The sequence below is a fragment of the Triticum aestivum genome, chromosome 4A (genome assembly GCF_018294505.1).
Source record: "Triticum aestivum cultivar Chinese Spring chromosome 4A, IWGSC CS RefSeq v2.1, whole genome shotgun sequence".
In the NCBI taxonomy this organism is placed as follows: domain Eukaryota; kingdom Viridiplantae; phylum Streptophyta; class Magnoliopsida; order Poales; family Poaceae; genus Triticum; species Triticum aestivum.
Window position 1 is genome coordinate 616,679,240 of NC_057803.1, and position 15,958 is coordinate 616,695,197.

The window sequence follows — 15,958 nt, forward strand, 5'->3', positions numbered from 1 at the left end:
TTTTGGACCCTTAGAAATATTTTTCATAAACTATGATGCACGGTCAGACTTGTACTGCTCAGAAAATTCAGGCGGTTTCTCTGGCTGTTTTGCTTGTGATCCAACTTGCTTAAGATGAAGCTGCACTAGTGATTCAACCTGCTTTTGCAATTCTCGTGCTGTGGTAGTCTGAACCTGAATTATGGGTGGCGATTTTTCTGCAGACCCCATGGAAGAGCTAGGAGATTCAGGGTTGGGCGGGTGGGTGTTTTCACGTTGCATTTGCTTCAACAGAGTGAGGATATCTGTCTGAACTGAAGAATTCTTCTCCACCAGAGCCTCCACCTTACAGATCTGGTTCTCCATAACTTCCACCTTGGACAGGCGAGCGTTAACCTCCGCCATCTGGTCTTGTATCTTGTCTTGTTTGAGTGTCATCGCAGAAACCTCTGCTCGCAGAGCATCGAGCTCATCAGAGATCTCGTCCATGTGCTTGGTTCGCGTCGGCATGGCGAAATCGCGTGCGGCTCCGGAATTTTACCGCGGGAAGAACCCGGAACCCTTGCCGATGATCTTGATTTCGCCCCGCTCTGCGCCTCCCAGAAGTCACCGCCGCCCTGATCGACCGCTAGCGGTGGGATTTTACCAGGGTCCAACCCAACCACTACTGCGTAGATCAATTCCGCCTCTGAGAATCGAGTGGCTACTGATACCAATTGACAGGACTAATTTGGACAGAGAAGAAATCACACTCAAACTAGCCCCGATTTCATATAGCAGCGAAAAAGTTACATATACAAGTTCAAGGATTTACTTCGCGGGAGGCACAGTCGTGCCTCTTTCGGATAGGAAAAAAAAGATCGTCAAAACCTATCAACATAAAATCTAGTTTAAAGATCTCGACGCGAAGAATCCAACAATGAAAACGGTTCGAGATTTATACACACGCGAAGGTGGGAGTGACCTATGCATTTATTTATTTATTTTTAGAAGAGTGCTCCTGGTCACTGCGCCCACCAGCCTGTACAGTGGACACGGCCCAGGCCCACGAACAGTACCGAAGCACACCTCCACCAGCCAGTCGCCTCCGACGCCGGCGCCTTCCCCCCTCTCTCGCGCGCGCCCCTCCCCACGGACTCCGGCAACCGGCGGCCACCCCGCCCACCCGATCCACCAGATCCCTTCTCTCCCCCTCGGCCGATCCACGCGGGCGGCGACCCTCCGTAGCCATGGTGAGTCCATTCCCCTCCCCTTCCTCTCTAGATCCTCCCCTTCCCTGCGCGCCGCCGCCGCCGGATCCTCCCCTTCCCGCGACTCCGTTCAAATGGGTTCTTGTGTCTCCGCAGGCCAACACGCTGCGGCTGTACCTCACCTGCATCCGCAACACTCTGGAGGCGGCCATGTGCCTGCAGGTACGCACCAGCTCCAGGATCGCCATTCCGCTCGGCAATTTCTTGATTTGCTCAAAGAGAAAATTGATGTCGCGCGTGCTTGTTCCTTGTGCCGCTAGAATTTCCCTTGCCAAGAGGTCGAGAGGCACAACAAGCCGGAGGTGGAGCTCAAGTAAGCCAATTCTTTCACCTGGACACCGTCTCTGTATTCAGAGCTTGTGTTGGTTCTTTCTCTAAGTGATTCGGTTCAGACCAGTAGAAGATTCTGCGTATTATAGATCAAAATCGACGCAACCTTTTTCTCCTGCAAAGATAACGGCCTTCCGCTTCTATTTTTCGTATGTGCATTTGTGTGTGAAAACCTAGTAGAAACAAACTGGAGATGTCTCCAGTTTATTCATAGGATGTAAATTTCAAAGACAACAATCTAGATTGCACCGATACGGTTACGCGTACCAGTATGAGCGCGATACAGTTACTTAAATACATCATCTCTGAAAGGGAAAAGCGCCAATACCCGGATACGGTTGACTAAATATGTTATCAATTAAGCATCAAACCATTTAGCATATATTTAGTCAGTGCAGTCCATTATCTTCTACCTTTATCCATGATTCCAACAAAAGCAAGAACCAGCAGCCAAAGGGTAGCCGCAATTTACCAAACATAAAGGTTCAATTAGAGAGAAAGGGAGGAGCAGGAGAAAATCAGCATTCTACAGGATAGTGGGGAAAGGGGAGCAGGAGCACCGGGAAAGGAGCCCCCCACCGGCACTACTAGAGCCTGAGAGGTATCGGGGATGTATGGTGAAAGAATCAGTATCGGAGATGGTATCCGGTACGGATACATTAGTTGCTTGAAGTATCGGTGTTTTCTTGACAACAATAGTGGCACTATCTCTGGCTTCCTTTGATAGTTTATATGCCATTGTATCCCTGCAATCGCATTCACATGTGCCCATGTTCCCTTTTTGTTTACACCTCCCCTCCCTGAAGCTCATGGATGCGAGTAAATCATGTTTTGCTGACATCGTCTTTTTTAATCCCTTTTACAGGACTAGCCCTGAACTTCTGCTGAATCCGGTAAGGGAGATTTCAGATATTGATTCTGTGATGTTGCTAAGAAAATCTTGTGAGAGTAATTCCCTTCTATATATGAATTTGATTTTTATCCATGCGTTCTCCTTTTCTCATACGGATTTTACAGCAATTTTTTTCCCAGCTGCAGAATATTGTGGTGATTAGACGGTAGTGAAAAAATTGTTTGAAATGCCTCTTTGTAATATTTCGTTATGCACCAGTATTGTTCATTCCTCAGAATGGCAACACTTGTTCTCAGTTTGGAGCTAAAATTTCTTTACTGTATTGTGAAGTGAGCAGAATATATATCTGCAGACACCTGCCCAAGAAGTATATGGTAATTGCGTGTCATTTTAAACTTCTAACAGATACACTCTTCATTAGACTATATGCTGGAAATCATGAATACATTGTTCTTAGTACTTTAGTTAACGTTGTTCTTAGGCAAGCAAAATTCAGCCTCACAGGACAGTGGATGTTCTTTCATCTTTCATCCTGTCCTATAGTGAAATTTCCAATGTTCCCTTTATAAGACCTGGTCTTTGGCTAGGCGATGACAAGTAACATAGGCCAGCACTGATGCCAATTAGGTACTTAAATCAAGATATAAACAAGATGCTTATACGATAGTATTAAACTGGAAAAATCACACTTTCTCAATTTTGTACTATTCAAATGGCTGTGAACCCGACATGCTAGAATTTCTGATTTATGTACATGCGTAGCATATTAGAGTATAGGATCGAATATTGTTATTGTGTTCTAGAATACTTGCCTGTAATTATTTATTGCGTTTGAGAACACTTGCCTATAATTAAATAACTCGGCATATCAAAAGTTATTGAATGTATTATTAAAGTTCCCTATGTGAAATTGATATGTGCTACTCCTTCCGTCCCGAATTACTTGTCGCAGAGATGGACGTATCTAGACGCATTTTTAGTTTTAGATACATCCATTTCTGCGACAAGTAATTCGGGACGGAGGGAGTATTTGCAAAACTCTGAAATGGGTGACACAGAGCATATGCGATAAAGCAGAAGTCTAATGAAAACCATATTGTTTAACACTGCTGAAACCTACTGAATCAATTGGTGATATCTTGCATATGTAGTCTGTACCATCTCTTTATGACTATGCTTCTCTGGAGATGAACTTGAAATAAAAAGCAGTTTCTTCAGAATGGTGATTCATAATCAAGGTTTTCCTCTTACAGGTGCTTATATGTCGTAATGAAGCCGAGAAGTGTTTGGTAGAGACTTCAATCAATTCGATCCGTATAAGCTTGAAGGTAGTGAACAATAGCTGGTGGATACTATGATAATTCTTTTCAGAACATTGTAGCTCAATCATTTGTGATCCATTATGCCATCATATACTTGTTTTCTTATTTGGCAGGTTAAGCAGGCAGATGAACTAGAAAATATTCTTGCAAAGAAGTTTCTTAGGTTTTTGTCGATGAGGGCAGAGGCATTCCAAGTGTTGAGGAGAAAACCAGTTCAGGTATTACAATACTGTGTGCATGCATTACTTCTGTACCTCTAGTAATCGACTACTTGTAGTAGTACACAAACTTTATTCAACTGAAGTTGGGCCAGTAGGGCTACTTGATACTAGGGGATTACACATAATTGTCTTTTCTAACTAATTACTCTATCCGCTCTGAAAGTTAAGAGGTCTATACATTTTAGGAATTTAGTTTGATCAGCAGTTAGACTTGGATTAAGTGGTGAAACTGGAAATTTCAAGTGTCAAATTGAAAAAACTTGATATCAGCAATACAGTATTCAGGACAACTAAATAGTAGTCTCTATGTTGCCTGGAGTTTTACCAGCTTTCGAGTTTTCCATCTTGATGACCTTCTCACAACGTTTATTAGCCATGTGGATCGAATTTGTTTTGGTACTTGCGGGAATGTTAGTGTACAGCATTTTATCCAAGGACACCATTGGAAAATGACTAACTTGGTTTTCTTTTGTTTCAGGGTTATGATATTAGCTTCCTCATAACAAACTACCACTGTGAGGACATGCACAAGCATAAGCTCATAGATTTCATTGTTCAGTTTATGGAGGTAAGTAAAGGTCTAGTAAATGAACAGCTGACAGCAAGAGTAAGTTTGGACATGTTTGTAGTTTCTGAAATGTTTGTCTTACGTGCCTCTATGTAAAATAAGCACTCAGCAGTTTGTACTAAAATCACAAATGAATCCCTTATACAAATAATTTTAGAGTACATCTATCATGAAACGGCTGTGCGCCCAGCTTGGCGATTGCCCATAAAGTGTTGCCAGTCTTGGATTGCCCATTTTACAAGTGAAGAAGAACGAAATGCAGCTCTGTTTTTAAGGCGTCCCGCCTTGGACGCTTAGGCGACGCTTAGGCGATAAGGCGCCCCGCCAGCGCCTTACAAATATGCCCGCCTTAGGCGCTTAGGCGTCCGCCTTAGGCGCTTAGGCGTCCGCCTTAGGCGCTTAGGCGTCGCCTAGGCGATAAGGCGCCCCCCCAGCGCCTTAGATCGCCTTACCGCCTTAAAAACATAGAAATGCAGAAGACTCACGATCATGTTTTTCTTTCACAGTAGAGCTAAAAAAAATTGCCCATAAAGTGCTGCCAGTCTTGGACATGCTTTGACACACATATGCTTCTTCGTGTTGTAGGACATTGACAAGGAGATCAGCGAGCTCAAGCTGTCGGTGAACACACGTGGCCGGCTGGTGGCAACCGAGTTCCTAAAGCAGTTCATCTGATCTCGCTATCCGACTTCTCATCGCGGAAGGACCAATTCTCCATTGGGAGTTTCTCAACCTCCTCCTTGGAGGTGTTGGCTGCTCTCCTCAGGTTAATGAGCTTCTGGAGTATTGGTGCACCCGGTCGATGACAAATGCAAGGAACAGTGTGTGTCCTGCTAGGAGCGATGAACTGTTAGAATTGTGGTGCCAGGTTTAACTATGAATGTGTATTCTACTCTACTTAATTGTTTGATAGAGGACAATATTAGTGTATTAGACATGGAAAAAAATGGAGTTCTGCATTTATCAGAGTGTAGCCTTAATGCCTGGAAATAAAATCTTTGGAGGTCCTTTTTCGTCATTTTAGTTCTGAATGTTCCTATGTATGAACTGTAATTTGAAGGAATATTTGTGTGCTTGTATGGATACAGTACACTGTATGCTACAGAGTACAGACCAATATACCAAGTCCAAATGGTACACCATGACTTCAGGCTCTCCCGTGAAACATTACTTGACATCGCAATAATTATTTCAACTGCAACGGATTCAGTTGCAAGCAGGGCTTATATACGAACCTAAGTGAATCATGGAAACTAAAATTAGATCATCTTTGATTTTATTAGCTGCAACTGACCTAGTTTGCGCAGGATGATTTCCAAATTGTAAGATCTCCAGTGCAAAGATAGTACACTGGTTACTGGTAATAAAAAAGACCAACAAAAAGGTAAACAGTACTACGATTTAAAAAAGGGAAGTTGTTTTTGGTATAAAAAAATGCAACTCTTCTCAAGATGCAAGCCTTCTTAACAAAAACAAAATGTACTTGTGCATATTATGATTTTCCTTTTCTGGAAGCACGGTGAAACATTATAGAAGACTGTTCAAAAACTAGAACTACTATAGATGCTAACCAAAAATGACCCCCGTGTGTGCAATTTTTCAATGATCGTGTCCAACTGAAAACAACTATGTGTGCAATTGAAACTACTATAGATGCCAACAAAAAATGATCACCGTATGTGTAACTTCCGAATGACCGTATCTAACTGAGAAAAATTATGTGCGCAATATCTAAAAGTACTATAGATGCCAACAAAAAATGATGGCTGTGTGTGCAACTTCCCAATTATCGTATCCAACTGAGAATAAATATGTGCGCAATTAAAACTAGTATAGATACCAACAAAAATGATCACCGTGTATATAATTTTTGAATAATCATGTCCAACTGAAAACAACTATGTGTGCAACTAAAACTACTATAGATGCCAACAAAAAATAATTGCCATGTAAAATGGTGTGACGATCTGAAGGAGCAAACTCAATCTCTCAAGGAGAATGGAATGACAGAAGAATCAGCTATTAATGTGTAAATATTGAGCAGTAGTAGTCCGTTTGTTCAATCAAGAATTAGTAAAACACTACAAGAAAGAAAGGGGCGTCGATTTCCGCATCTCCCATGCCCTTCCTCGCCGCTGATCGATGAGATTTAGGGGAATTCTGTCTTGACAGCGAAGCCCTTCCTCGCCGCTGATCGATGAGATTTGGGGGAATTCTGTCTTGACAGCGAAGCCCTTCCTCGCCGCTGATCGATGAGATTTGGGGGAATTCTGTCTTGACAGCGAAGCCCTTCCTCGCCGCTGATCGATGAGATTTGGGGGAATTCTGTCTTGACAGCGAAGCCCTTCCTCGCCGCTGATCGATGAGATTTGGGGGAATTCTGTCTTGACAGCGAAGCCCTTCCTCGCCGCTGATCGATGAGATTTGGGGGAATTCTGTCTTGACAGCGAAGCCCTTCCTCGCCGCTGATCGATGAGATTTGGGGGAATTCTGTCTTGACAGCGAAGCCCTTCCTCGCCGCTGATCGATGAGATTTGGGGGAATTCTGTCTTGACAGCGAAGCCCTTCCTCGCCGCTGATCGATGAGATTTGGGGGAATTCTGTCTTGACAGCGAAGCCCTTCCTCGCCGCTGATCGATGAGATTTGGGGGAATTCTGTCTTGACAGCGAAGCCCTTCCTCGCCGCTGATCGATGAGATTTGGGGGAATTCTGTCTTGACAGCGAAGCCCTTCCTCGCCGCTGATCGATGAGATTTGGGGGAATTCTGTCTTGACAGCGAAGCCCTTCCTCGCCGCTGATCGATGAGATTTGGGGGAATTCTGTCTTGACAGCGAAGCCCTTCCTCGCCGCTGATCGATGAGATTTGGGGGAATTCTGTCTTGACAGCGAAGCCCTTCCTCGCCGCTGATCGATGAGATTTGGGGGAATTCTGTCTTGACAGCGAAGCCCTTCCTCGCCGCTGATCGATGAGATTTGGGGGAATTCTGTCTTGACAGCGAAGCCCTTCCTCGCCGCTGATCGATGAGATTTGGGGGAATTCTGTCTTGACAGCGAAGCCCTTCCTCGCCGCTGATCGATGAGATTTGGGGGAATTCTGTCTTGACAGCGAAGCCCTTCCTCGCCGCTGATCGATGAGATTTGGGGGAATTCTGTCTTGACAGCGAAGCCCTTCCTCGCCGCTGATCGATGAGATTTGGGGGAATTCTGTCTTGACAGCGAAGCCCTTCCTCGCCGCTGATCGATGAGATTTGGGGGAATTCTGTCTTGACAGCGAAGCCCTTCCTCGCCGCTGATCGATGAGATTTGGGGGAATTCTGTCTTGACAGCGAAGCCCTTCCTCGCCGCTGATCGATGAGATTTGGGGGAATTCTGTCTTGACAGCGAAGCCCTTCCTCGCCGCTGATCGATGAGATTTGGGGGAATTCTGTCTTGACAGCGAAGCCCTTCCTCGCCGCTGATCGATGAGATTTGGGGGAATTCTGTCTTGACAGCGAAGCCCTTCCTCGCCGCTGATCGATGAGATTTGGGGGAATTCTGTCTTGACAGCGAAGCCCTTCCTCGCCGCTGATCGATGAGATTTGGGGGAATTCTGTCTTGACAGCGAAGCCCTTCCTCGCCGCTGATCGATGAGATTTGGGGGAATTCTGTCTTGACAGCGAAGCCCTTCCTCGCCGCTGATCGATGAGATTTGGGGGAATTCTGTCTTGACAGCGAAGCCCTTCCTCGCCGCTGATCGATGAGATTTGGGGGAATTCTGTCTTGACAGCGAAGCCCTTCCTCGCCGCTGATCGATGAGATTTGGGGGAATTCTGTCTTGACAGCGAAGCCCTTCCTCGCCGCTGATCGATGAGATTTGGGGGAATTCTGTCTTGACAGCGAAGCCCTTCCTCGCCGCTGATCGATGAGATTTGGGGGAATTCTGTCTTGACAGCGAAGCCCTTCCTCGCCGCTGATCGATGAGATTTGGGGGAATTCTGTCTTGACAGCGAAGCCCTTCCTCGCCGCTGATCGATGAGATTTGGGGGAATTCTGTCTTGACAGCGAAGCCCTTCCTCGCCGCTGATCGATGAGATTTGGGGGAATTCTGTCTTGACAGCGAAGCCCTTCCTCGCCGCTGATCGATGAGATTTGGGGGAATTCTGTCTTGACAGCGAAGCCCTTCCTCGCCGCTGATCGATGAGATTTGGGGGAATTCTGTCTTGACAGCGAAGCCCTTCCTCGCCGCTGATCGATGAGATTTGGGGGAATTCTGTCTTGACAGCGAACAGGGGAGGTTGAGCCCTTCCCGACCAGGTGGCACCTGGCACACGCGCCTAGCGATCAGGATGCTATCGTGTGGCCGCCCGAGTCGTCCAAATAGTGCGTATGCACATTTTATTACAGTAGCATTTAGGCAAAATCTTTGCGAGAATCGGAGATAAATTACTGCATTCCAACACATGGTCTAATCAGTTCTACAAAGCGCATTCCGAAACCCGATCTTTCTCCCATATCCATCTCACCATCCCTGACTTTTCCAGTGCCTCAAAACAAACTACAGAGCACAGAGTACATCCATCCATATCACCATAAGTTTTTTTTTTTTTTGCGGGGGGATATCACCATAAGTTAGAGAGGGGAATGAAAGCCAAGGACCACATCAAGAGCCTTGGCGATGAGCGCTTCGAGTTCGAGATAGTTACATGCCGCTGGTCAACCAGTTCAGCCTTTGTAGTGAAGCTGGGACTGCAGGATCTGGTTGTCCTCCAGCAGCCGGTCGTACTCGAGGAGCAGCTCCTCGGACTGCTTCTGCAGGGCGTTGACGTGGGCCTCCGCGTCAGACGCTTTCCTCTGGTGATCTTCAGACTCGGATTTCAGCTTCTTCATGTCCTCGCTCAGCTTGGCCATGTCCTGCTGAAGCTTCTTCATCTCGCTGGCTGACTTCTCCTTCTCGCGCAAGGACCGGTTCTCCATTTGGAGCTTCTCAACCTCCTCCCTTGAGGTGTTGGCTGACTTCCTCAGGGTGATGAGCTTCCGAAGGTAGTGGTGCAACCGGTCGATGACAAATGCGAGGAATAGTGTGTATCCTGCAAGGTGCGATGAGCTGTTAGAAGGTTGAAAAAAGATCCGGCATTCCAACTCAGTATCAACATCGATAAAAATGAATGTATGCTGCATTCCTGTCGAACTACAGCCTATAATGTCCCATGCCAACTGCTCAAAATAAAATCTTCTAGGAAGTGATCTTTCGAGGCCTACCTTTCGACATTTAGTTCTGACCTCCCCATGTTCAAGAATGAAAATTAGCAGACCAGACTAACAGCTTAGAATTTTGGATGAAATGGCATGCATTTCACTTGAAACTAGCTCACATGATTACTTAGCTGATAGTACACGAGATTCTGTTTCTACAGGCCAACAATCCCCCTTTATAGTTGTCTGGAAAAAGTACACTGCAGATTCAACAAATCCTCCACCTGTATAGACCCAAACCATATATACCAAAGTCCAAATGGCCCTAAATTGCAACTGCGCCAGAATCAGTTTTAAACAGACCCTAAATTCCAAGTTCGGTGAATCATGAAAATCAATATTAAATTTGCTCTATCTTTTTGCATGACAAAAATCATCCCTTAATTTTATTAACTGCAACTGCCTACCTTGAAGATGATGATTTCCAAATTGCAAGCAAGATTTATAACGCAAGAACAGTATACTGATATGACTGACTACACAAGTAAACAGTACAATAATTACTAAAAAAAAGTAAGTTGTTTTCTGTACAAATAAAATGCACCTTATTTTCAAGTCCTGTTTATTGATCTAAACCTTCATAAGGAGTCATGAACGAGTAAGATAGTTGCCTATCTAAATTTGCAACGTTTACAGGCCCTAGAGTTAAGACTAAAAGGGGCCTTTGACATACCCCTTAGTCGATGCATCAGAAGCCTGAACATTTTTACAGAACTAGGTGTCCAATCCTCACCAATAATGGACATGATGTTAATTTAAGGCATAATATTGCACGCCATTAATCAAAACAGATCTGTCTCTAGACAGCTTTACTTTCAGCTAAGAATCTGTCACCCAAATTCCGGCCAAACATGAAAGCAGCATAAAGCCTATGCAAGCCTAAGCATATCAGTTCCTGTTATATTGTATCCAACCCAGGCTTGTATAATATAATGGGATCCCTAATATAATATTTCTTGATCAGTTGACCAACACCACATGGAAGACTAATGTTACCAACACGTAAATATAATAGCCACATTCTTTAATTACAGAATCAGATTGCGGTTATATACTAGATTTCCAGTTTCAGATTGAAAATGCACAAGTTACAGATTGCAATTTCTATACTCCGTAGTGGAACCATAAGATACCAAGTGGATTCACAAACATGTATGCTAGGACCTGAGACAACATTTGGTTGATATAACCCTTTATTCAGTACATCAAAATCCTGAACATTTTTACCAAACTATTTGTCCAATCCTCACTTGTAATGTCCAAACTCCGGCCAAACATGAAAGCAGCATAAAGCCTATGCATAATATAGCATGGCATTAATCAAGGCAGATCTGTCCCTGGACAGCTTACTTTCAGCCGTCCAAACTCCGACCAAGCAAGAAAGGAACATAGATCTGATGCAAGCCTAAGCAATATCAGCTCCTATTGTAGTCAACCCAGGCCACTACAATATAATATTTCTTGACCAGTTGACTAACACCACATGAAGGACTAATGCTACAGACACATATAAATATAATAACAGGATTCTTCAACTACAGAATCAGACTGCAGTTTTGTATTGGATTTCTAGTTTGAGATAGAAAATGCACATGTTACAGACTGCAATTTCTATACTCCGTAGTGGAACTATAAGATACCAAGTGGATTCACAAACATGTATGCTAGGACCTGAGACAACATTTGGTTGATATAACCGTTTATTCAGTACATCAAAATCCTGATCATTTTTACCAAACTAATTGCCCAATCCTCACTTGTAAATTGTAATGGACATGATGTTAATCTAAGTCATAACATAGCATGCCATTTAGCAAAGCAGATCTGTCCCTGGACAGCTTACTTTCAGCTAAGAATCTGCCATCCAAACTCCCACCAAGCAAGAAAGGAACATAGATCTGATGCAAGCCTAAGCAATATCAGCTCCTATTGTAGTCAACCCAGGCCACTACAATATAACATTTCTTGACCAGTTGACCAACACCACATGAAGGACTAATGCTACAGACACATATAAATATAATAACAGGATTCTTCAACTATCGAAAAAAAGGATCAGACTGCAGTTTTGTATTGGATTTCTAGTTTGAGACAGAAAATGCACATGTTACAGACTGCGATTTCTGTACCACATATCGGAACTATAAGCTACCAAGGGGATGCACAAACATGCATGCTAGGACTTGAGACTACATTTAGTTTGCGCATTGTTCATGGCCTATTCTAAAGTATACAGTGGAATTATAGATCTATGAGAACGAAAACAGCATCTAAAATGGCACCTTCATCTCCAAAGCTACCCCCCTTCACAACCTAAGCAGCAAATTCCTGCTTGTAGTCCATAACGTGTGATTTACATACTCCTAGAATGGACTGCAAATTACCGGTAGGATCCGAAATGCTAAACGCACAATCTTGAGAGAGGATAGAACCTAATAGCAGATACATTGCATATTGTAAAATACAGATTGGTATAACAACACTTTTCTGTACTTGACAACAGGCGAAAGCATCGGAAATGACTAGTGGTTGCTAACTAGCAGTTGCTCGGCCCCTTCAGCAACTAAGCAGCAGCCACCACTATCCCAATGCTAACTAGTAGGATAGGAGTAGTTGGTAGCTAGCACCATGCCATGAGCAAATCAAGAACTAGTAGCAGAGGCATCTGGTGCTGTGGGAGTAAGAACATGAATCGAAGAAAGAAGGCATGCTGACCGATGAGGGATGCCTCGAGGAGGTGCGTCCGCCAGAGCACCTGGTCCATGGGGCTGACGTTGCCGATCTTGTGGCCCCTGTCCTGGATCCTGACGATGGCGGCGACGCTGGACATGAGGATGACGGAGAGCGTGCAGGCGAGCGTCTTGACGGTGGCGGGGCCCTTGCCGGTCTTGACCTGCTCCACGCCCCGCATCGCCAGCTCCCGCAGCGGCCCGATCTTGACCATGAGCAGCAGCGCCACCGCCCCCTCCGCGAACAGCACCAGGAACAGCAGCGGGATCATGGCGGCGGCCGCTCGCAGATTAACCGGATGTCGGGTCTCCTTGGATTCCGCCCGGGAAGTTAAGGGCGGGGCTTTTCAGCGGAACAACAACCGACCGGGTCTCTTCCACGGCGCGAGGATTAATTGGCGGAGGTCGCTCCGCCGCGCGAGTACGGCGGGAGGTCGTTTTCCGGCGGAGGAAAAAGATGGCGAGCGAATCCAGTCGGCGGGGAGATTCAACTTCAACTCGGAGGCGGAGCGGACAAGAACCCCTGGCTGTCCTGCGAATCGAATCAAGTCAAGAGGGTGGCGCGTCGTCGGCGAGCAAAAGGACGGAGCAGCTAAAAGGGGGAAGCAAATCAATTCATTCTTCGGGAAGGAGGAAGAAACCCCCACCTCGTCTCTGCCAAGAACCAATCCTCCTCCGAGGAGCGGGCAGGGGGCGGCCTGCGGGCGGGCGCGGATCACGGGAGGATGGAGCGAGGAAAGGGGGGTGGGAAAGGGGGCGGAGGGGCGGCGGCGAAAGGCGACGGGGAGGGAGCACGCGCAGTAGCGGGATGGGGGGAGTGGAGTGGGGTGGGGAGTGTGGTTTGGCCCCCTCTGCCTGCCTGCCTGCCTGCCTGCTCATTCCCAGCCAGTACTACTCTTTTCTTTTGGACTTTTTTTTTTCTGTTCTGTTAAATGAAAAATGATAAAGTGAGTAATAATAGTTCTTTTGGCCTTTGGGCTCTTTCTTTTCCATTAACAAAAATGATAAAGTGTGCTTTTCATTCTAGTGAGATTAATTCACAATGTGCTTGATGCCGCTGCAAATCTTGGAGACTTTAGGCTAAATAAAGGTCTCCCCCCACATGCATGCTTAAGGAAAAGATGGAGTGCTACTTATGAGCAATGCATCGCCAAACCTTTGCTGGACCTCCCAACCTTTTGTAGATGGGTAGAATTACCAATGTACTGGTATGATCTCATCTCATCTTTTTGTAATGTGTTGCTTGCTTGCTTCACTTTTGGGAAAAGGGGGTTGGAGGGAGTCTCAATTAAAGTTTTGCATGTTCCAGTTTACTCCTCAATTGCCGCTGGCTTCCCTTTGCTTTCATTCTGGGCATAGTTTTTGTTTGGTCACAGTTGTGAGTGCTATGCTACTCGACTAGTTAATCTTCGGCTCGTTAACCTCGTACCCACTAAGGCTGGTTGTAATGGGGAGTATCATATACTAGTATCATGCATATGATACTAGTGTATGATACTACCTCCCTAATGCATAGTATCACATATTAATATCACGTGGTATTCTATTTATTGACATGCATGACACAAAGTAGCGTAGCATTTATTATGATACGGTATCATGATATGATACTCCACCCTCTCTTTCTTCATTTAATACTATGACACCTCATCAAAACTGCCTAATTGGCATGCATGATACTAGTTATGATACTACCATTACGACCAGCCTAAAGCTCGACTTGTTAAGCTTGTTAACGAGAGAAAAAAACTTTATTCGGCTCTGTTCATTTAAAGCTTGTTAAGCTCACGAGCGCTCATTAACAGACTACAATGTGTTACGGGCCTTATGGCCTATGAGGTCAGAGTGTGGGTGTAATTCTTATGAAGGAGTGTGATGACTATAGGAGGAGGTGCGCTAGTTTGCTTTCTCCCGCGAGTTAGATTAGATCAATTAGGTTGAGTAGATGGATCCGGTATATGCCATGAAATATTATGACGTACGATAAAATTACGTGTTATGATGTACTAACGAGTTGCTCGCGAAACTCGTTAGCTTGTTCGTTAAGCTAAGCTTGTTAAGTTTAACGAGCTGAAATCAAGATTGACTGAAATTACTTTTTCATCCGTGAGACACGTGTCATGTCCTCTACTATTCTAAATTATGAACCAGTAAACCGAACACTAAAAAGACTGCAAAGCCTGCTCCCTAGCAACTCCACTGCTAACATGCCTCAAGCCAAAGAGTAGCTCGAGTCCATAGCAGAAGTGGCACAATGGAACAATCGGCTTAGCAAGCCAAAAACGGTCTGTCGGCTAAACACTCCGCCAATCGCATGCACACGCTTCGCCCGCATAGCGATTCGTGTTCGCATCAACGTTTTTGCTTTTGCGGGCCACCACTATTTCCAGCAAATGCCGATTGCTGGTACAACTTCCATCCCGACCGGCAGTGGTGCACTACCGGGGGTGACTACTGCAAGCCAGCCACACCACTTTTTGGATGCCCCCCTCTAGGCTAGCACTGCCACCGGTGACCGTTGTCGTGGTGAGTGTTGTCTTCGAGGCTACAAGAGGTTGACACGGGGGACTTACAACTGACAACTAAAAGGCTATCAAGCCGCAATCACCCGGGATGCAAACGCGATGCATCATCACCATTTGTGATCTATAGGTGCCGGAGACGACCACCGTCGTTGCTGCAACTAGCCGAGAGAGAAGTTCCGACCACCAATCCGCATTGCCGCAATCGGCCAGCGAGAAGTTGTGATCACGAGTCAACATTTGCTGGAACCGTTCGAACGATAAGTGCAACAGGCTATGGCGGAGCTGCAATGGGCAAATGGGATCCGCCGCAACCCTGTGGGAATAATGCAATGGATGACACCATATTTTGCTGGAACCAGAGAGAATAAGGGAGCTGCAACGACCAGTAAAAATGCTACAACCACTGCAAATTTATGCTGGAATCAGAGAGAGTTGCAACCAGAGCGTGACAGAGTTGCAACCAACTATGGTGAATATACATCCAGAGCATGACAGAGTTGCAACCAGCGACACAAAAATGCTGCTGATGTCAATTTTTGCTGGAACAAGAGAAAAGTGAGGGTTGCGAGTACGTCATCATCTCCACTGATGCTGCAACCATGGGGCAACACCGGCTAAACGCAAAGCTGTGATTGGCGGTGCATTTTTTTCCAGGGACCGGCGAGACACGATGTTGCAACGAGGGGCAGGAGGAAGTGTTGTGATGTCACCAGCAAGGACCAGTGCTGCGGCCGGCGACTAGAGGTGGCTACCCATGGCTGCAACGGAGTATGAAAAAAATCTGCTATTGGCGAACTTTTTTCTGCGACTAACGGTGACAAGGACGTGAGCGTCGACGGCGGGGGGTGTTGGAAATATGCCCTAGAGGCAATAATGAATTGATTATTATTATATTTCCTTGTTCATGATAATCGTTTATTATCCATGCTAGAATTGTATTGATAGGAA

General features: G+C 45.5%; 2 protein-coding genes across 4 annotated transcripts; one reads left to right on the forward strand and one right to left on the reverse strand.

The window, feature by feature from the left end:
- The first annotated feature begins 977 nt into the window (after positions 1-977).
- On the forward strand, positions 978-5,541 carry LOC123087612 (actin-related protein 2/3 complex subunit 4). Its single transcript, XM_044509649.1, has 8 exons — positions 978-1,211; positions 1,326-1,391; positions 1,490-1,542; positions 2,425-2,452; positions 3,666-3,740; positions 3,848-3,952; positions 4,434-4,523; positions 5,109-5,541. The coding sequence occupies exons 1-8, from the start codon at positions 1,209-1,211 to the stop codon at positions 5,196-5,198; spliced, it is 510 nt and encodes a 169-aa protein (XP_044365584.1). The 5' UTR covers positions 978-1,208; the 3' UTR covers positions 5,199-5,541.
- Positions 5,542-8,925: 3,384 nt separating this feature from the next.
- Positions 8,926-13,320, reverse strand: LOC123087613 (B-cell receptor-associated protein 31). 3 transcript variants are annotated; one of them, XR_006441450.1, is made up of 4 exons: positions 13,133-13,307; positions 12,472-13,017; positions 9,127-9,590; positions 8,926-9,091 (listed from the first exon to the last, which is right to left on the reverse strand). XR_006441450.1 is itself a non-coding variant. In XM_044509651.1 (3 exons), exons 2-3 carry the CDS (start codon positions 12,755-12,757, stop codon positions 9,226-9,228), a joined length of 651 nt encoding a protein of 216 aa, XP_044365586.1. In that variant the 5' UTR covers positions 12,758-13,012; positions 13,133-13,320; the 3' UTR covers positions 8,926-9,225. The 3 variants fall into 3 exon arrangements, 2 of the variants coding, with proteins under 2 accessions (XP_044365586.1, XP_044365585.1); XM_044509651.1 differs by having other exon boundaries at positions 8,926-9,590; positions 12,472-13,012; positions 13,133-13,320; XM_044509650.1 differs by having other exon boundaries at positions 8,926-9,590.
- Positions 13,321-15,958: the final 2,638 nt, after the last annotated feature.